This window comes from Carcharodon carcharias, chromosome 7 (assembly GCF_017639515.1).
Source record: "Carcharodon carcharias isolate sCarCar2 chromosome 7, sCarCar2.pri, whole genome shotgun sequence".
NCBI classification, from domain to species: domain Eukaryota; kingdom Metazoa; phylum Chordata; class Chondrichthyes; order Lamniformes; family Lamnidae; genus Carcharodon; species Carcharodon carcharias.
Window position 1 is genome coordinate 142,142,145 of NC_054473.1, and position 22,533 is coordinate 142,164,677.

Consider the following 22,533-nt stretch of genomic DNA (forward strand, 5'->3'; position numbering starts at 1 on the left):
TTACAAATGGCTGTGCTGGAAATCTCAGAATCTTTACAGTGCAGAAGGAGGCCATTCGGCCCATTGAGTCTGCACCAGTTCTCTGAAAGAGCATTCTACCTTGTCCCACTCCCCTGCCTTATCCCTGTAACCTTGCACATTCTCTCTTTTCAGGTAGAAGTCCAATTCCCTTTTGAATACCTTGTTTGAACCTGCCTCCACCATCCTCTCAGAAGTTTGTTCCAGACTCCAACCACCATCTGGGTGAAAAGATTTTTCCTCACATCGCTATCACTCCTTTTGCCAATTATTTTTGAATCTGTGCCCTCTAGTTCTTGATGCTGTCTTGAGTGGGAATAGTTTCTCACCACTTACCCTGTCCATACCCTTCAGGATCTTGAATACCTCTATCAAGTCTCCTCCCAGCCTTCTTTTCTCCAAGGAAATGTCAGTAAACAAATCTATGTGCACATCTCTACATTATTTTTCGTGTTATTTTCTTACATCTACTTCCTTATAGTTATACAGCATATATTATACATTTTCTTTTTATATCAATGAATAATTTTTAGACTCTCAGCAGTTGCAAACAGAAACACCCAGTAGAATTGTCCTTACGCAATCTTTTGTAAATTGCAGCTGTCAAGAGCTCGGTCAACCAGTTTGGAGATTCCTTGATCAGAAATGTTATTTCCCCGGAGGCTGCAAGATGTAAACGTACGATTGGTTACACAACATAAGCAATATAAACAAAAAGAACTGCAAGAATCAATATAACTCCATTTTAATACATTTGTTCCACTGTACATTTTTTGACTGAAAATTATAGTAATTATAGTAATTAATATTAGTAATTACTAATTATAGTAATGATGTTCAATCCACTGGTAGGATAACTTAAATCTAATATTGTTTTTCAAAATGGTCACATCAAGCAAGGTTGCTGGAATAAGACTGATCGAAGGTTTGACTGCTAAATTGTCAGCATCTTCAGGTAACAACTCAAATTCTCTGCAGCCACAAGTATCCATGCTCAAGAATGTTGTCCATATGGGATGAATATCCCCAAAACATATTACTAAAATAAATTTGTTATTTGATTCTGTTCAAACACAGCGACAGTTTGTGAGTTGTAGCCTAAACAGCAGCTCTAGGGTGGGCCTATACCAGTAAAAGGCTCTTTCCTCCAATTTAGACTTTCTTAGCTTATATGTTGATAAAACTAAAAGTCTTTTTGTTTCTGATCAACTATCAAAGCTTAAAAAATGTTCTCAATCTTGGTTTGACTTGCCAACAGGTTCTATTACAATGTCCATTGGATGTAATCCTTATTCACTCATCCAGCTGTTGAAATAGTATTTTGCTCCACTTAGTGTATAACATTAGTACTGCACTGTATACAGCAATTGGTTTTAAAATTAATATTAAGCCATAAAATTTAAAACACTCCTGCAATCCTTAAATTGGCTTTTAAAAAAAAATCATGTTGAAGCATAAGAATGAAATAAGGAAATTGTGTTCTGAAATTAAATGCTTCCTGCTACTTTTGCAGGATGAGGGCTTAACTTGTTTTTAGTTCGCTTGTATGGAGAATTGTGTGGCCTTTAAACTTAAATAGATTTTATAGTTTTTGACAATTGGTGAAACATAGCCACAAGTGCCCAATTTGCAATATAAGACCATTCAATGATCAACATCAATTAACACAAATAACATTCATCAATAAAATTTTGCATTGCAATTAAAGTAATTTTAAATATTAATCTGAAAATACTTTTACAATAAATTAGCTTTAGAGCTAATGAAATCCAGGAACCGCCACAAATTTAGGCAGTTGTTTAAACTGCAGAATTTTTAAAATCAGTTAACAAATAGGAACTGATCTCTTTCTGGGGGTTTTTGGAGGATAGTCACATCTCAAACAACAAATTCCAGATTTCCATGTTTAACTAAACATGTGCAGTCAGCAGAGGAAGAATTTTCTGCCTGCTCGGCGGGCTGGTCGGGAGTGGGTGCGGAGCCGTAGTGCTCAACGCTACTGTGCAGGCGGGGGGAGGAAGGAGAGTCAGGGCCTGCACTCTTTCGTGCATAAGCACGAAAGAGCACAGAAATCTCCTTGAGGCATGGAGCTGCCTCAGGGAGATTAAGTTCAGATTGAAAGTTTTAAATAAAGGTTAAAATTATTTAGACATGTCCACTCATGTGACAGTGTCATATGAGCTGGGACATGTTCATGAATTGTGAAAAAAAATTTATTTATTTAATAAAACCTCAGGAAACCTCATCCCACCAGTGGATGAGGTTTCCTGAAAAACGTGAAGGCCGCTTGGGCTCTTCATCTGCCCGCCAACCTTAAGATTGGATGGACAGCGCTGATAATTACTTCAATTGGTTTTTTAATGGCCTTAACAGGCCTTTGACAGTTCGGCGGGTGCGCAGCCGCTGAACGAAAGATCTGAATGGCGCACGGTGATGTCAGGACGCAGACCTAACGTCACCCCGTGTCATTTTACGTGTCGACGTGCCAGGCCCACCCCCCCGCATGCCGACCTGAAGATTCTGGCCCAGACGTTGCTGTTCGATTTCCATGCAGACAACAGTGTGCGCTGTCAGCCTCACCGTTATTACTACAGAAAAATCCAGCCCAATGTAATGTGTAGTTGAAACAGAGACCAGAACAGAAACCAATATAGGAATCTGTGTTCAAACATTAGAGCCATCAGAAAACCTGAAACATGTTAAACTATTATAAACTATAACATGGAGCCAGAAATTCTGGCAGTTCAGAGACCGTTCACTGAAGTTCATAGAAGGTTCACTAGGCTTTTCCCTGGGATGAAGGGTTGTCTTATGAGGGAAGGTTGAGCAGGTTGGGCCTACACTCATGGCAGCTTAGAAAAATGAAAGGTGATCTTATTGAATCATACAAGATTCTGATGGGACTTGCCAGGGGAAATAGAGGATGTTTCCTCTCATAGGGGAATCCAGAACAAGAGGTCAGAGTTTTAAAAATAATTTCTTCTCTCAGGAGGTCATTAATCTTTGGAATTCTCTTCTTCAGGGAGCAGTGGAGGCTGGGTCATTGAATATATTCAAGGCTGAGTTAGACAGATTTTTGGTCTACAATGGCGACAAAGGTTATGGGGGTGCTGGCAGAAAAGTGGAATTAAAGCCACAATCAGATCAGCCATGAACTTACTGAATAGCAGAGCAGCCTCAAGGGGACAAATGGCCTATTCCTGCTCCTAGTTCTTCTAATGTGATACCTGCTAACTACTCTTCCAGGTCACAATTCATGGAACGGGAAAGCCATTTTTATTTTTATAGACTGCCCTTCTTATATTTCATGTATTTCAAGAAAAGTGGCATCTCTGAATTATGGTGGCCTGTTGTTCCATATCTGCCATTTTAGTAGATTTAGCATTGGTAATGTAGCAGTTAGGCATAACCAGAGATTTTCAGTGTAGAAAAAGCATTCAAAAAGAAAAATCTGGCATTTATAAAGCACGCTCCAAAATTTCAGCAGATCCCAAAGTGCTCCAAATGAAGTACATTTGATGCATAACCACTATTGTAACGTTAAAAACTACAGCAGCTAGCATTCACACTTGATCTCAAAAACAGTACAGAGATAAATGACCAGATAAACTGTTTTGGTGGTGTTGTATGAGGGCTAAATGTTGACCAGAACACAAGTACAGTCACTGGAAGTTGCTGTTCAATTTCCATGCAGGCAACAATGTGTGCTGTTAGCTCTGCTCCTCATCCTCTATTGCCGTAGGATCTGCCAGGGCCCCTGTTTAACATCTTATCCAGTAGATGGAATCTCTAACAGTGCAGTACTTCCTCAGCAACACACTAAATGGTTAGCCTAGATATATGTTCAAGTGTCAGGATTGGACTGTACATCCGTGACTTTCGGACTCAGAGGCAAAGAGTGCTAGTAATATATCAAGGCTAAAATCTTCAAAGATAAGAACTTTGGGAAAGGAGAAACATTTTTTGTCATTAGCTAAACTTTCCATCTTCCAATCAACAAGACAAACGCAACAAGAACACTAGAACAGAAGAATTAGGAGCAGGAGTAGGCCATTTGGCCTTCATGCCTGCTTTGCCTTTCAACAAGATCAACAAGGCCTAATTGGCCCACCCACGTAAAATGGCAGCAGACCCTCAATCGGGGACACCAAACAGAGGCACGCCCACTCCCGCACTTACCCCCCAATGGGGGAAAAATTTTTCCCCATGTTCTCTTGACAACTTACTTTCCTACCTATCTTTGTGTCATCTGCAAATTTAGCAACCATACATTTGGTCCCTTCACCCAAGCCATTAATATGCATTGTAAACAGTTGAGGTCCCAGCACCGATCCCTATAGCACTCCACTAGTGACATCTTGCCAATCCAGAAATGACCCATTTATCCCTACTCTCTGCTTCCTGTTAGCTAACCAAATCTCTATCTATGCTAATCTGTTACCCCCTACACCACAGCTCTTATTTTGTGAAGTAATCATTGATGTGGCACCTTATCAAATGCCTTTTGGAAATCCAAGTACAACACATCTACAGGTCCCACTTTATCCACATTGCCTGTTACTTCCTCAAAGAATTCTAATAAATCAGTCAAACATGATTTCTCTTTCACACAACCATGTTGACTCTGCCTGATTGTATTATGATTTTCTAAATGTCCTGCTATTATCTCCTTAATAATGGATTCTAGCATTTCCTCTATGACAGATGTTAGGCTAACTGACCTGTAGTTTCCTGCTTTCTTTCTCCTTCCTTTCTTGAATAGAGGTGTTAAATTAGCAATTTTCCAATCCCCTGGGAACTTTCCAAAATCTAGGGAATTTTGGAAGATCACAAACAATGCATCTATTATCTCTGTAGCCACTCCTTTTAAGATCCTGGGATGAAAGCCATCAGGTCCAGAGGACTTGTCAACTTTTAGTTCTAATAGTTTTCTGGTACATTTTCTCTGATGATTGTTTTAAGTTCATCCCTCCCTTTTTGCAAATGACTTAAGTATTCTTTTTATATCTTCTACGGTGAAGACAGATGCTATTTCTTGTTTCTAGCCAAAATGATTCTACTTCTTGATCTTCTGAACGAAGGTCATCTCTCACTACTGTAATAATATCTTCCTTAATTAGCAGAGCTACTCCACCATCTTTTCCTAGCTTCTTGTCCTTCCAGAATGTCAAATAGCCTTTAACATTGAGGTTCCAGCCTTGCTCATCTTGCAACCACATCTCTGAAATGGTTCTCAGGCCATGCATATTTATTTCTGTTTGTGCTAACAGCTCATCGCTTTTGTTGTGAATGCTGCATACAGAAAGGCACAGAGCCTTAAATTCTGGCTTTTTACCATTCTTGCAAACTCTGGCCTTATCTGCTGGTGCATTCTTAAGTTTATATGCTCTATCCCTTCCTGCCATACTCTGATTATTATTACCCATGTTTCCACCCAGCTCTATTGCCTTTCCTTTTCTCTTAATTTTACCAAATCTCCCCTCAGGTGATCCTTCACCTTCACAATTTAGTTTGAAGCCCTCTCTACCACTCTAGCTATATGACTCACCAGAACACTGGTCCCAGGATGGTTCAGGTTAAAGACCATCCCAGTGATGCAGTTCCCACTTTCCCCAATACTGGTGCCAGCCCCCCATGAATCAAAACCCATTTCTCCCACGCCAATCTTTGAGCCATGCATTTAGCTCCCTAATCTTATTTACCCTATGCCAAGAATGCCAAATTTCAAACGAGCACCACAATTTACACTGCAGGAGAAAAGGGTGCTGATTGGTCGGCAAATTGACACTGATTGCTTTCTCCATGGCAATGCCTTGGCCAATGGAGATTTATAGGCACCCCAAGCTCCTGAGTAATTAAAAAAGGTACAAGGTTTGAACATAGTCCTTTTGTTTGCAGAGAATGGATCCCTATGTATGAAAGTTTGTTGCTCTTAGCAAGTGTAATTGAGTTAGAAGCTCGACTGGTTATCTTAAATAGTTTAATTAACTTAAGCAAGCCATTTCACGCTGCTACTATGCAGTTGCTACTTGAGTGGTACGTTCACTAACAGGATGTTGCTGTCAGTCCAAAAAGATGTTTTGCCTTCCACAAAATTGTGTAACCCTTGTTTGAATTTCAGTGCTGGTGTGATGCAGGTACTAACACCGTATATCCCAGTGACTGGCTGATCGAATCAAACAGTATGTTCCTTCAGTTGTTTAGGCAGAGTACAGACCATACTCAACCAGCCCACACTTAAAAAACAAAACATCTACTGTTAGATGTGATTCCATGATTGGACAGCACTTGCTGAACAATCCTGACTGTGCTAATAGTTACAGTAACAGCTAACTTAAAATAAACAGAGAAGATCATAACGTTTCTCATTTATGCTTGTTATAAGCAACATACTGTCATACACAGCAATCCATTCTCTGCAAACAAAAGGAATATGTTCAAACCTTGTGTTTTTTTTAATTAACTGGGGCCTGGGGAGCCTATTGTTCCCTATTGCTTTCCCTCATGCTTCAGCCAGAGTCAACTTGCCAGCCAATCAGTATCCTTTTCTCCTGTGGTATAAATTGTTGTGATTGTTTGAAATTTGACATTCTTGCAATGTCCTGATGAGTGCAGGATGAAAAGCTTCAATAAAATGTCTCTCTTTTCAGAAATATTCAAGTTCTGCAACTATTTTTCATCATCTTTGACAGAGCTAACAAATCAAAAGCTACCACTATAACTTCACTAAATTAAGTGCTCATTATACTCAAGTCCATTTATTAAAACTTTTTCATTTCCACAAGACACAACTCAGTTGAATTTGTATTATTTTTCCCCATTACCCATTCCTATGTGTTCTCAAACCAATGCCTAGAATTGACTCATTTCCAATATTAGGGGAAAAGTGCATTTCATGGTCCTACAATATTCCTGTCTTCTATTTTAATAACAAATCTATGGGGAGGATTTTCCGCTCATCGGGCAGGTGGGCCTGGGAGCAGCCGCGCAACAGACCACTACCCGCGATCGGGGCCTCTGAAGACGATTTCAGCGTGAAGTCAGTACATGTGAGTGGGTGCGCTCACAGAAAGCTCCCTGAAGGCATAGAGCTGCCTGAGGGAGCTGAAGCTTTTCCATGTTAAAACTAAGATTTGGAAAAATAAGGAAAATATGTTTCCTCATCTGACTCTCCCACATGAGCAGGGACATGTTGCAAATGAGTTCTGAAAACTTTTATTTTATTTTTAATTAACATTATCCTGCTGTGGATGAGGTTTCCTCAAAATTCAAAAGGCTGCTTGGTCTAGTCACCTGCCAGCCAACGTAAGGTTGGATGGACAGGGAAATATTCTAGTTAATCAATTAATGGACTTAGCAGCTCTCTTAATTGTCAGCAAGCGTGCTGCCAACTCCCACGCATGGCTGCGGACCAAAATATTGTGCGCTATTTCACGATCCCGTCCGCACACAAACTTATGAACAAGGAATTTTTCTTCAGATATCTTGGTTTCTCTTATGTACAGATGAGAAACTAGCAGCAAAAAACTAGTGCAGTTAATTGAAGTTCTGAGTTTTCAATTATTTTCTTTCCCAAAATAGCAGATAAAGGAATGTAATACGAACATGTTAAGCATTCATTTACCAATATCGACAGCTGTAATTTCAAGCTACAAACACTTACTAAATAGATTGGCAAATATCCAAGCAGGGAAGGAGTTGTTCAATTCCTAAATCACCGACTGAGTTGTAATCCAATTGTAATCCCATGGGATTTTTCAAGTGTTTGAGGACGTAAGCAAGAGCAGTGCACTCAACTGGCCCTATTCCACAATAGGTCAATTTCAAGTGATCCACGTCCAATTTACTAACAGCTTGTTTGGCCAAATTATTGTCCTGCATTTCATAAATGCATTTGATCCACCATACAAATTCTGGCAAAGCATGCATACTTTTCTTCTCTCCACCAACAGCTGGTGGTATAGATAGGAAATGTTTCTGTATGCTCTTTGCTAAGCACTTTTTAACCAGTTTGTACTTCTTGCATCGTTGCTGGATGAGAAAATTCTTCCCCATCAGGTTCCTGTGCCTACCAGACAAAAGCCCAGAAACAAAGCTCGCTGTTATTTGGAGATTTGATCTCTCCGCTTCCTGTAGCATAACTTCACTTCTCCTTTCATGTTGTTCACCAGATTGGTCGCAATCAAATAGCCAACCTTTAAGGCAGGCTGCTGACATCATGCATGGGGAAGTATTTTCCTGGTTATGTTTGAATAATGAGTAAAGAGTAGATTGTCCCACATTGTCATTTAAAGTGATGTACAGTGCAGCAAAGAAACACTGGACAGTGATGTGAAGAAACTCATAATTCCTATTATTAACCACACTACAAGCATGTGAGAAACTGTGACTATGGACAAGGAATCCTAAAGAAATGTCCTCTTCAGATACCTCGGCCTCTTGTAGCTGTGCAGCTGAGAATATGTAACAGCAAGAGGTTAAACCATCCAGTGCTAATTTGCCAAGGTGATGGACTGTCGCAACTCGGCTCAGTAGAACTTCATTAATTCCTTGACAGCTTTGTGTAAAATGCAATAAAAAATGTTCCAGAATCAACAGATAAACATCAGTCATAGTGTGAGTGAAATCACTGCCATTCTGCATTAACTGCTCATGGCATTTTGACACTATCCAACAGAAGAAAGGCACATGGCAGAGCCCATGAAGAGCTGAGTTTGCCTCGACAAAATGTAAAATATGTTCTGCACTTGATGAGTTGCTGTGGCATTTCCTGATGAACATTTCAATTCCCTCCCGCGAGAATCCTTTCAAAGTGATCTCTTTCTGTAGATATTTTCTTAAATTGGCAGTTACTGCATTTGGTCGACTGGTCATAACTTTTTTAGTGTTTTTCATCAAGTTTCCTTGTAGCAGATTAAAGATCAGATTCAGAGCAGTGATGGGTTTGGTGGGAGAACAGTGCTTTTCTTCATCAGTAAATTGGAGTTTAAATTCATCAAACCCATCAAACATGAACATGATCTCTTCAGGGTGGTCCAAGATGTATCGGAACACCTCATCTTGGTGATCGTCAGGCCAACAGCAATGTTCAAACAATAACATTTTAAGTGAAACAGGTTTATCAATGAAGTTTAACCTTCTGCAGCTGAAAGCAAATACAAATGTGATGTCCTGGAATGCTTGTTTTGTTGCCCATAATTGTTGTATTTTCTGCAGTGAAGTGCTTTTCCCACTTCCTGCTTCCCCAGTGATTAACACAGTATCTGCATCTTTATTTGATACTCCATCTGACCCAAAGATGTTTTCCAGACCAACAAGGAAAGACAAGCAGTCATTTTCAGCAGCAGTATTGGATATTTCCAAGATACAATCCACATAAATATCCTCCAGGCACATATTTTCAGTTCCTGCATAGTTTGTTAGAAATCGGGACTGAGCAGCCAATGTAGAACTCAACTTTTCCTGATACTTCAAGCAAATATTACCTAAAGGAGAGTGAAACATATAAAAGGAACAGTTTACTGCAACCTTGCACTGTCTTAGCAACATGTAATCAGCATCAACCACAGATAAGTGAGTGACCCTTCATCACTTTCACAAGTAATTCCTGCTAGATTCTGAAATTTTCTTGGGAATTATACAGAAATGACCTGAGATTTCTAATTTTGGACAATTTTTTCCTTTTGTTTTTAAGGAGTATTAAGTAATTTTTTAAACAGGATATCTAATATATTAAAGAAAAGTACTTGACCAAAAACTCGGGATAGGATTGATGCATACTTGTGAGGAATTTAAAATTATGCAATACACTCATGCTCCTCTCACATGCTATGTAGTGTTTCATGTTGTTTGCAGCAGAAACACATTTGCAGAAAGAGATTCTTATTGTTCTATTTGCAATTTAAAGTAATGTGACAAAATCATCTGTTCCATTTCTTAATTATCTTGTACGTCGCTGTAAAATCATCTCTCGGACTCTACACTCAAATTCAGGTTGGGAGACTGCTTTACGGAACACCTCCATTCAGTCTGCGAGCATGACCCTGAACTTCCTGTCACTTCTTACTTCAATTCTCCACCTTGCTCCCACTCTGACCTTCCTATCCTTGGCCTGCTATGGCATTCCAATGAAGCTCAACGCAAGTTTGAAGATCAGCGCCTCATCTTTCAACTTGACACTCTACAGCCTCTGGACTCAACACACAGTTTGACAATTTTAGATCATAACCTCGACTTCCGTTTTTTAAAAAAAAATTTGTTGCTGTTTCTATTATTTTTCCTCGATTTTTTTCTTTATTCTTCACTTTACATTTGGACAGCTACTACCCTGCTTTTCACACATCATCTGGACACATACAAAGAACAAAGAAATGTATAGCACAGGAACAGGCCCTTTGGCCCTCCAAGCCTGCGCCGATCATATTGCCCGTCAACTAAAACATTTTGCACTTCCAGGGTTCGTATCTCTCTATTCCCATCCTATTCATGTATTTGTCAAGCTGCCTCTTAAACCCCACTATCGTACCTGCTTCCACCACTTCCTCTGGCAGCGAATTCCAGACACTTACTACCCTCTGCGTAAAAATCTTGCCCCACACATCTCCTTTATAGTTTTCTCCTCTCACCTTAAATCTATGTCCCCAAGTAATTGACTCTTCCACTCTGGGAAAAAGCTTCTGACTATCTACTCTGTCCATGCCACTCATAATTTTGTAAACTTCTATCAAGTCGCCCCTCAATCTCTGTCGCTCTAGTGAGAGCAATCCGAGTTTCTCCAGTCTCTCCTCATAGCTAATAACCTCCAGACCAGGCAGCATCCTGGTAAACCTCCTCTGCACCCTCTCCAATGCCTCCATATCCTTCTGGTAATGTGGTGACCAGGATTGCACGCAATATTCCAAGTGTGGCCTAACCAAGGTTCTATACAGCTGTAGCATGACCTCCCAGCTTTTATACTCAATATCCCTGCTAATGAAGGCAAGCATGCCATATGCCTTCCTGACAACCTCATCCACCTGCACTGCCACTTTCAGTGACCTGTGGACCTGTACACCCAGATCCCTCTGCCCGTCGATGCACTGAAGGGTTCTGCCATTTACTGTGTAATTCCTGCCTGTCTTAGACCTTCCAAAATGCATTACCTCGCATTTGTCCGGGTTAAACTCCATCTGCCATTTCTCCGCCCAAGTCTCCAACCGATCTATATCTCTTTGTATTCTTTGACAATCCTCTTCAGCATCTGCAATTCCTCCAACCTTGGTGTCATCTGCAAACTTGCTAATTAGCCCAGTTACAATTTCCTCCAAATCATTTATGTATACCACAAACAGCAAAGGTCCCAGCACTGATCCCTGCGGAACTCCACTAGTCACAGCTCTCCATTCAGAAAAGCACCCTTCCACTGCCACCCTCTTTCTTCTATGACCAAGCCAATTCTGTATCCATCCTGCCAGCTCACCTCTGATCCCATGCAACTTTACCTTCTGTACCAGTCTGCCAAGAGGGACCTTGTCAAAGGCCTTACTAAAATCCATGTATATAACATCCACTGCCCTTCCATCGTCAATCATCTTTGTCACTTCCTCGAAAAACTCGATCAAGTTAGTGAGACACGACCTCCCCTTCACAAAACCATGCTGCCTCTCACTAATACGCCCATTTGCTTCCAAATGGTAGTAAATCCTGTCACAAAGAATCTTCTCCAATAATTTTCCTACCACTGACGTAAGGCTCACCGGCCTGTAATTTCCTGGATTATCCCTGCTACCCTTCTTAAACAATGGAACAACATTGGCCATTCTCCAGTCCTCTGGGACCTCACCCATAGCCAGTGAGGATACAAAGATTTCTGTCAAGGCCCCAGGAATCTCCTCCCTTGCCTCCCTCAGTACTCTGGGGTAGATCCCATCTGGCCCTGGGGACTTATCCACCTTAATATTCTTCAAGACGCTGAACACCTCCTCTTTTTTGATCTCAACATGATCCAGGCTATCTACACACTCTTCCCTAGACAAATCGACCACTAAGTCCTTCTCTTTGGTGAATACTGATGAGAAGTATTCATTCAGTATCTCTCCCATTTCTTCTGGCTCCACACACAAATTCCCACCCCTGTCCCTTAGTGGGACCATCCTTTCCCTGGCTACCTTCTTGCCCTTTACATATGTATAAAAGGCCTTGGGATTTTCCATGATCCTGGTTGCCAGTGACTTTTCATGACCCCTTTTAGCCCCCCTGACTCCTTGCTTAAGTTTCTTCCTACTTTCTTTGTATGCTCCACAGGCTTCATCTGTTCCCAGCCTTCTAGCTCTTACGAATGCTTCCCTTTTCTTTTTGACTAATCTCACAATATCCTTCGTTATCCAAGGTTCCTGAAACTTGCCATACTTATCCTTAATCCTAGCAGGAACATGCCGGTCCTGAATTCTTATCAACTGACGTTTGAAGGCCCCCCACATGTCAGTTGTTGATTTGCCCTCAAACATACGCCTCCAATCTAGATTCCTCAGTTCTAGCCTAATATTGTTATAATTAGCCTTCCTCCAATTAAACACCTGAACCCAAGGACTCCTGTTTTCCTTATCCACATCTTTTGTTTCTTTACCCAGCATTGCCTTTGGTTTTTCTTGTCATGTAATTGCTCCTTCCCTCCACCAGATCACAGACCATCCCTTTGTTCTTCATTCCCCTCCCCACTTTCTCCTGCACAGAACATATTACCCTTCTACTTTTCCTCAGTTCTAATGAAGGGCCAACATGATTTGAAACATTGGCCAGGCTTTTTCCCTCATCAGGAGGGCTCAGCGGGGGCGAGCAGGAAGCTGACCGCTGCCTGCGATCGGGGCCAGACCGTGATGTCATGCTGGTGGGCCAATTAATGCCTGCCCAGCATGAAACGCATGCTTAAGCACTCAGCGCTGCCTGTGTTGGGGGTGGGGGGGGGGGGGGGGGGGGGGGGGGGGGTGTTGGGGGGGGGTGCGGGTTGTGGTGGTGGTGGGGAGTTGGGTGGGGGAGGAGGAGGAGGGCAAGAGTGCAAGTTCGCACATGCGTGCGAGTGCATGCTGGAAAAGCTCCCTAAGGCACAGGGCTGTCTCAAGGAGATGAAGAGATTTGAAAACTAAACATAAAGATTTTTGAAATGATAAAAAACATGTCCCCTCATGTGTCTCTGTCACATGAGCGGGGAGATGTTAAAAATTAGAAGTTAGAAATTTAAAATTTTTTTTTAATGATGGATCGAAACTTCATTCCGCCCCTAGATGAGGTTTCTCAAAAAATGCAAAGGTCGCTTGGCCTTTTCGCCTGCCCACCAACCGTAAGGTTGGATGAGCAGCGAAAACTTTAAATCAATTACACTGTTAATAGCCTTAATAGGCATTTTAATTGTCAGCGGGCATGCGCCTGCCACTCAGTGAAAAATCCTGCTCGTTAATTCTGTTTCTCTCCACAGATGCTGCCAGCATTTTCTGTTTTTATCACAGGGAACTCAGTCCAGATTTTATTGGTTCCAGGGTGGCAGACTAGAAGGTTTTGTGGGGGAGGGGGTCCAGTAAAATACTGGGGAGCCGCATAGGGAGGGCTTGCCAATGCAGTCCTGATGTGAGCCATGTTACTAGCAGCAGAAAGACTAGCAGCTCGGCTGCCTGCTGACCAGTGGCATTTTGACAGTGGCAGAGCTTCCCCCACCCACACACTGCACACCGTGAGTTTGTCAGTTGCATGGAGGTGGCCTATCAGCAGCTTCTTGGGATCAGGAGTGTGGGGAAGGAAACCATTGCATCTGGAGGCTCCCTGGCCCAAGAAGGGAGACTCCAGTGGCAGCAGCCCTGTGGCCTCAATGACACTGCTGGTGGGGATACCCCACCAATCACCAGGGCCTGATTACTTTTAATCCTCCCCTGTGAGGGTGCCTTGAAATACAGCCTCAGTCACAGCCAACTCTCTCATTTTCCAAACATGTTGATCTCTGCCTTGAATCTATTCACTGACGGAGCATCCACAGCTCTCTGTAGTCTAAGAATTCCAAAGATTTACAAACCTTTGAGTGAACAAAAGTTTCTCTTCACCTCAATGCTGAACGGCCAATCCCTTATTCTGAGACTGTTGGTGATTAGCTTCAAAAAAGAAATTTGAAACAGGACACAGAGCAGTGTTGAAGAAATGAGGGGCTGGATCTTACAGCCCCCTGGAGCTGGTTGGCAGGTGAGGAGGGGCATGAAATTGGGTGCCATACCATGGGCACCATTTCCAGCAGCTACCCATATACCTCCACTACAATCTTACTGGCAGCCTGGGAGACATTGGGAGGCACACCCACCCATGGGCCAATTGAAGCCCAAAAGTGGCCAACTAAGGGCCTCCTTCCACCACCGCTGGGATTTAACCTGCAGCAGTAGTGACCATGCCATCTCCAGCTCAGCAGTTTCCACTACTCAGGCAAGTGGCTGGGCAATGGGGGGTACTTCCTTTACATATGCCCATCACAGGCCCCCAACCTCCCAATGTCTTCTCACCCACATGTTTCCTTTCCCTCCCTGCTCTATCCAGCCCGGCCCCCCATTTCCCTCACACCAGTCTGCCGGCCTAGCCCCAGAGACACTTCTCCCCACTTAACTTGGCATCCAGTTCCATCTAGGATCACCACTGGGGGCGGGATGTAGTCCTAGCAGTGGCCACTGCTCACAGTGGTGCTGCTGGGACCAGAGAGCTGCTGGCAGCTCTCAGAGGCAGGACCGACTCCCCAGATGGGGGAAGAAGTTTCACCCTGAGCCAGCTAACAGCCCAGTGGCCAATGAATGGCCATGGGTCAAGCTGGCAAAGTGCGGGAGCACTCACCCATGCACATGGGCTGGAATTTTCTGGCCCGTCCCATAGGCAGAATCTTCCAGTCCCACCAAAGTGAATGGCCCACCGCATCCAGGCCGGAAAATCCCGGCTACCTTTTTATCAAATTTAGCTATGACAGAATGGGATGATACTGATGTGCGCAGAGATAAAGTGGGAATCATTTCAATACCAGTTCTTGACCAGAGTACTCAAAGCAGTGACATAAAGGACAGGCCAGGCTAGCAGCTAAACAGTATAACCATGTGGTATATTTCAACTGCTAGTGTGCAACACCACAAGAGATAAGCTAACTCTAAACATAAAGTTTCATTTAGAGCAATTAAACAGTACATCTTGCATCACCACAATGTTATCTTTTCCTTGCAATGATGCCGAGTGCATGGTGTAACTACAGCTGAACTAGCATTCGTTCAAATATCCATTTTGGGTACAAGACCACAGGAAGTTAATTTCAGACATTTTGTACTTTGCATCTGCTGTAGCATTCCTGCAAAGCCAGCCTTTCTGGGTCAGCTGCTAAGCCACCTTTGTGATTTTTATGTTATAAAAGAGCTTGCAGGACAGTCTGGGTTTTCGCTTGTATTAGCAACTCATATTTATATAGCATCTTTAAGATAAAAAAAAGTCACAAGAAGCTTCACAGGAGCATCTTAAAACAAAATATGACATTGAGCTACATAAGAAGATACTAAGTCAGATGACCAAAACCTTGGTCAAAGAGGTAGATTTTAAGAAGTGTCTTAAAGGAGGAAAGTGAATTAGAGTGGCAGAGAGGTGTAGGGTAAGAATTCCAGAGCTTGGGGCCTGGGAAATTGAAGGCATGGCCACAAATGGTGGAGCAATTAAAATTGGGGATGCTCAAGAGGCCAGAATTAGGTGAGCACAGGTATCTTGTAGGATTGTGGTGCTGGAGGAGATTACAGGGATAGGGAGGGATAAAGCTATGAAGGGATTTGAAAATAAGAATGAGAATTTTAAAATCAAGACGTTGACTAGGAGGCAATGTAGATCAATGAGCACAGGAGTGAAGGGGGAAAACAGTAAAATAAAAGCAAAATACTGCAGATGCTGGAAATCTGAAATAAAAACAGAAAATGCTAGAAAAACTCAGCAGGTTTGACAGCATCTGTGGAGAGAGAAACTGAATTAGGGGAAAACAGGGTTTGGTCGAGTTTAAGACACAGGCAGCAGAGTTTTGGACAGGTCAAGGTTATGAATGTTAGGACCTGGTAGACCAGCCAGGAGCTTGATGGAATAGTCAAGTTTAGAGGTAACAAAGGCATGAATGAGGATTTCAGCAGCAGATGAGCTGAGCCCGGGTGAAGTCAGATGATAATAGAGGTTGAAATAGGCCGTCTTAGTGATGGTGCAAATACGTGGTCAAAAGCTCATCCCTTAGCCAAATGTGACATCAAAGTTGTGAACAGTCTGGTTTAGTCTCAGACTGTTGCCAGGGAGAGAGATGGAATTGGTAGCTAGGGAACAGTGTTTGGAGCTGTGACTGAAAACAATGGCTTCAGTCTTCCCAATATTTAATTGAAGGAAATTTATGCTCATCTAGCACTGGATGTCAGACAAGCAGTCTGATATTTTAGCCACAATGGAGGAGCCAGGAGTAGTGGCGGTGAGATACAGCTGGATGCCATCAGCATATATGTAAAAACAAACCCCGTGCTTTCCCATGATATCGCTGAGGATCAGCGTGTAGATGAGCAATAGGAGGGGAGTATGGCTGATCTTTGGGTGACACCAGAAGTAACAGCGTGGGGACAGGTAGAGAAACTATTACAAGTGATACTCTGGATTTAACTGGATAGGTAAGAATGGAGGCAGGTGACTGCAGTCCCACCCAAATGGCCAGCAATGCAGAGGTGTTGGGGAAAGATGGGGTGGTCAAATGTGTTAAAGGCTGTAGACAGGTCAAGAAGGACAAGGGAAGAACGTTTACATTTATTGCAGTCACATATTAGAAATGGCATTAGCAGTCACTCACCCCAGTTAGCAGGGCTCTGCATGTGATTTAAGTACACATTCATGGTGTTCTACATTTCCTGAATTTGAAAGCAATGAGGTTTAATGCTACTAGCTAACTAAGCAGGAACCTCCTCTGGGCAGTGTTACAGTTCAAGCACAGCAGTGACAGGAAAGAATCAATTTTAAGAAGCTAGAGATATTTCTTACCAAGGATGGGTTTGACGGGTCCAGGTTCAGACTCAACGTAGTCTAACAGGACCTGGGCTGTATCATCCCCCTTAGCTTTAGAGAGATCTAGCAGCTTTCGTGCCTAGCATTGAAATATTAAACACAACAAAAAGAGTATCGCATGAGCTAACAGGAACTATGAAATGCATATACGTCAGCTGGCCATCTTCAAATGAATACAGATTACATTACAGCAGTGATAACTACCAATGGCAGCACAATGTTTTTAACATAATAAAAGGCAATAATTTGCATTTATTTAGTGCTCTGGCACAGAAGAATGGCTGAATATTTCACAAGAAACTGCTCTAAACCAAATTATTTGAGCAAGAATGTTAATCACCTAAAATTGTACCAATAAATCCTGACAGTTTAATATTTGTACACAGCAAGAATGTGAATCATTTAAAATTGTACCAATAAATCCTGACAGTTCAGTATTTGTACACAGAAGCAATAAGTTCTGGAACTGTTGTAAAAATTGCCTAGAAAAATCTGTCAAAGTCCTTTACAGAGCTGTGGACCAAGGGAAGGGGTTGTGAGGAGCGGGGGAGAGAAAGAGAAAAAGTGGAGGGGAGGTGTGACAAGAGGATTATAAGGTAGCCTTTGAACAGGGAGGAACATAACAAGTTGTAGTTGCTGAGAAGAAATTTGCATATTGTAGTTACCAATGACAGAACAGACAAAGGGGTGAAGGCATTTGACAAGTGGAGGTACATGCCAATGGATGAGATTGTTGAAGTAGGTTTGGGTGATAAAATGGGAGAGACCTGAGAGCAAGGGATATAGGAGCCAGATGAAGCTTGACAAGGATGGAGGTGAAGGGGGAGTAACAACAAGGTTTTGAATGAGTTGTAGCTTGTGGAAGGTGAAAGGCCACAAGGAGACCATGGAACAAATTAAATGATTATAAAAGGACTGAAGAGAGTTTTGGAGGCAGAGGAAGATACTTAAAGTGCAAGTTGAATCTTGGCAACAGATCACATATGGGGAGAAAGCCAGGTTTGAGATTGTGCAATACACAAGGATTCCATACCTCTGGGCTTAGCCTGAGGTGACACCCTTGAAGTGTGCAGGTCGGTGATGCCAAATGCCAATCCATGCCTTTGCCATTCCTTCACTTTTAACTATAGATGTCCTCCTTAGTATTTGTGTTCTCACTCCTTCTTTAACTGTCCTTTTACTTAAGTGCTTTTAAAAGTATCTTCTATTTCTCTTTAAAATGGCTGCTTGTCTTCGTGGAAGTGAATGAATAAGTAGAATAGTTATAGCACAAAAGGGGTCCATTTAGTCTATTGGGTGCATCATACTCCATGATAGCCTTCCCAATCTTTTTGGGTTTTTAAAAATGTATTTCTCAGATTATTTCCATGGGACAGTAAGTGAAGACAATGGACATACATTGAAATTGTAAAGCACAATAGACAATTCTGGACATTAGGAACACATGGATGATGTTGGCAAGCACAGGTCTAAATAGGGAAAGTTGGGTGGTGAGCAGTTTGTCAATTGGTGTATGTGGGTTGATATAACAATTTGAAAGCTTTTTTGAATAAAGAATTTAATGAGGGTGCAGGGGGAGGAAAGAAATGGAGGAGCAGACTGCAGAGGAAAGGAGGATCCTTGAAGGGGCTCAATCTTGAAGGCTGGATCAAGGGTTGGAGAAGGGGTAGGGTTAGGAGGTGGCAGAAAAACAGTAGGCAAATATAAAATATCTATACAGAAGTATTTAAAAAGTACAATGATTAACTTAATTTAACTGATCTTCTAACACATAATATAATCAAAATACAAAATAAGCAGCCACATGATATGATTTTATGTCACTCATGAGGCTGACCAAATCTGATGTGGGGAGAAGTTGCAAATGAATTATAATCAGGCAAGATATAAAATCACATTTCACAATTCCTCTTAATGTGTCCTCTAAGTACAGTTTAATTCATTATTTTGAGGGCTTATGTGTAGCCTGAGAACAATATAAAAAGTATTTTCTTGGCGAGTATAATCTATTCTTTATAATTCTGGATTAAAAAAACACCAGTCTACAGATATTACTCAACCCATCATATTTATATTCTCACCTCACCCATCCTTACTTAATGGCACAGACAATTCTTTCAGTTTGTGTACCTGCTGTGAAGGTGTATATATTGGCAATTGAACCTCTTCACATTCATATTTTGAAAAATGACCATGTCTATGCAGAAGTTCCAACACAGCTGCAATGTGTCCATGTAGCTTCCTCACTATGTCAGGTCTGTGTTTTTGAAGAGTTTGGGAAGCCAATGATGATCGTGATGCTGAAGATTTGTCAGTCTCTTCTGGAGGCTTATAGTTCCCCAGAATTAAACCAGTCAGTTGCGAGCTGTGAAGGACATCTCGCAACACCACAACAAAAAGTTCACAGGCTCTGGTCCCTTTGCACACTATAACGTCAAGGAGATAACGACTGGAACGAGACAGAAGACCTGGCGATTTCACATATTCATATTCCTCCCAGTTCAGAAGATCCCATGCTAATAAGCGATCAAGGATGCTCTCAAAGACTTCCACTGACCCTCTTCCAAGAATTGTGATGAACTGGTGTCTTCGTGCCTTAAGCAACTGATCAGCATTCATTCCACTTACTGCCCTTATGAGTTTACTTTAATGTTGGTGGATAGCCCTGTGAAAATAAAGAAACAGGTGGATCATGAAGTCTTACTTACAGCTTCAAAGTGAAAATATATTTTTAAAAATTGCATTGTAACGATAGCTGCAAAATCAAGATCAAGATGTAGATTAAGTTTGGATGGAGATAAGAAATAGTAAGGGAAAGGAGTCACCAGTAGAGGAGAGACTATAGGCCTGCAAGCAGTACCTACATTGTAGTTGAGAGTGTACATCAAGAAATAAGGGCTTGTAAGAAAGGTACTGCAATAATTGTGGGTGATTTTAAACTTCATATAGATTGGACAAATCGAATTGGCAAAGGAAGCCTTGAGGATGAGTTTATAGAGCTCATTTGGATATTTGGGACTGTTTCCTAGAACAGTAAAATCACAGGATTGTTACAGTGCAGAAGGGGGTAATTTAGCCCATCGTGTCTGCACTGGCTCTCTGAATGAGCATTTCAGCTAGTGCCATTCTCCTGCCCTCTCCTCATAACACATTCCAGAACCAACCACTGAAAAGGCTATTTCAGAGCTGGTAACGTGTAATGAGACAGGATTAATTAATGACCTCATAATAAAGGATTCTCTAAGCAAGAAAGATCATACATGAAAGAATTTCACATTCAGTTTGAAGGTAAGAAAGTTAGATCTGAAACTAGTGTCTTAAACTTCAATAAAGGCAAATGCAAGGTATGAAGACAGAATTGGCTTCAGTGGATTGGGAAAATAGGTTAAAAGGTAAAATGGTAGATATGCAGTGGCAGACACTTAAGAAGATGTTTCATAACTCTCAACAAAGATCTATTCTATTGAGAAAGAAAGGCTACCAGAAGGATGAACCATTTATGGCTAACTAAGGAAGATAAGTATGGTATCAAAGAAAAGTGTTACAATGTTGTGAAAATTAGTGGGAAAGGTTGGGAAAGTTTTAGAAACCAGCAAAGGATCACTAAAAATAATAGAGGAGAAATTCAAATGTGACAGTAACGTAGCAAGAAATATAAAAGCAAATAGGAAGAGCATCTACAAGTATATAAAACAGAAGAGAATAGCTGAAGTAAACATTGGTCCTTTAGAGGATGAAATTGGGGAATTAATAATAGGAAATAAGGAAATGGCTGAGACTTAGAACAATTATTTTGTATATATCTTCACAGTAGAATACACTAAAAGCATCCCAAGAATAGTGGAAAATCAAGTAGCAAAAGGGAGGGAGCAACTTAAAACAATTACCAGAGAAAAGGTACTAGGAAAACTAATGGGACTAAAGGCTGACAAGTCTCCTGGATATTGTGGCCTGCATCAGAGGACCTTAAAAGATGCAGATGCAGAGATGGTGGATGCATTGGTTATAATCTTCCAAAATTCCCTAGATTCTGGAAAGGTCCCAGTAGATTGGAAAATCCCAAAGATAACAGTTCTATTCAAGAGAGGAGAGAGGCAGAAAGCAGGAAACTATAGATGAAATTAGCCTAACTCTGGGAAAATGCTGAAATCAATTATTAAGGAAATTGTAGCAGGATATTTTGAAATTCAACCAGAGCTTTTTTTAATAAATTTGTCAAACTTGATTTCCCTTTAGAGTTCTTTGAGGATGTAACAGGGTGGATAAAGGGGAACCAAAAGCTTTACTTTATTTGGACTCCTAAAGACATTTGATAAGATGTCACATAAAAGTGTGACATCTAAGAGCTCCTGATGTTGGGGGTCATGGAGTCATAGAGGTCTACAGCACAGAAAAAGGCCCTTCGGCCCATCAAGCCTACGCCGGTCAAACAAGTACCTAACTATTCTAACCCCATTTTGCAGCACTAGGCCCATAGCTGTTTATGCCATGGCATCACAAGTGCACATCCAAATACTACTTAAATGTTATGAGGGTTTCTGCCTCTACCACCCTTTCAGGCCATGAGTTCCAGATTCCCACCATCCTCTGGGTGAAAAAATTCTTTCTCACATCCCCTCTAAACCTCCTGCCCCTTATCTTAAAACTATGCCCCCTGGTTATTGATCCCTCCACCAAGGGGAAACAATTCCTTCCTGTCTACCCTATCTATGCCCCTCATAACTTTATACACCTCAATCATGTCCCCCTCAATCTCCTCTGCTTCAGGAAAAATAACCCCAGTCTTTCTAATCACTCTTCATACTCATAACTAAAACTCTCCAGCCCAGGAAACATCCTGGTAAATCTCCTCTGCACTCTCTCTAGTGCAATCACATCCTTCCTATAATGTGGATTCCAGAACTGTATGCAATACTCTACCTCTGGCCTAACCAGCGTTTTATACAGTTCCAGCATAACTTCCCTGCCCTTATATTCTATTATATATAATAAAGGCAAGTATCCTTTATGACTTCTTAACCACCTTATCTATCTGTCCCACTAACTTAAGGGACCGGTGGACATGCACACCAAGGTCCCTCTGATCCTCGATACTTCCCAGGGTCCTACCATTCATAGTATATTCCCATGTTTTGTTTGTCCTGCCCCAGTGCATCACCTCAAACTTATCCGGATTAAATTCCATTTGCCACTGATCAGCCCATCTGACCAGCCAGTCTATATCCTCCTGTAATCTAAGGCTATCCTCCTCAGTATTTACCACCCCACCAATTTTCGTGTCATCCGCGAACTTACTGGTCAATCCTCCTACATTCAAGTCACAATCATTTATATATACCACAAACAGTCATATAATAGCATGGATAGTGGATTGGCTAACTAACAGGAAACAGAGAGTGGGCTAAATGGGTCCTTTTCAGATTGGCAAAGTGTAACTAATGGAATGACACAGAGATGAGGGGA

At 41.7% G+C, this 22,533-nt stretch overlaps 1 protein-coding gene and 1 long non-coding RNA gene across 10 annotated transcripts in view; one reads left to right on the top strand and one right to left on the bottom strand.

The window, feature by feature from the left end:
- LOC121280496 overlaps nt 1-1,086 on the top strand; it is a 36,494-nt gene extending 35,408 nt beyond the window's left edge. For both annotated transcript variants that reach the window (XR_005943623.1, XR_005943622.1), the window contains one exon: nt 619-1,086. This is a non-coding gene — a long non-coding RNA (uncharacterized LOC121280496). The remainder of the gene's footprint in view (nt 1-618) is intronic.
- Nucleotides 1-22,533, bottom strand: part of nod2 (nucleotide-binding oligomerization domain containing 2) — a 71,911-nt gene that overhangs the window by 23,440 nt on the left and 25,938 nt on the right. For 7 of the 8 annotated variants that reach the window (XM_041192542.1, XM_041192547.1, XM_041192548.1 and 4 more), the window contains exons 2-5: nt 19,201-19,735; nt 17,047-17,149; nt 7,682-9,503; nt 598-681 (exon numbers count right to left, since the gene is read on the bottom strand). In XM_041192542.1, the coding sequence (XP_041048476.1) occupies nt 598-681; nt 7,682-9,503; nt 17,047-17,149; nt 19,201-19,689 (2,498 nt within the window). In that variant the 5' untranslated portion in view covers nt 19,690-19,735. Of the gene's footprint in view, nt 1-597; nt 682-7,681; nt 9,504-17,046; nt 17,150-19,151; nt 19,736-22,533 lie in introns of those variants that run through there. The other variant, XM_041192549.1, reaches the window with a different exon arrangement.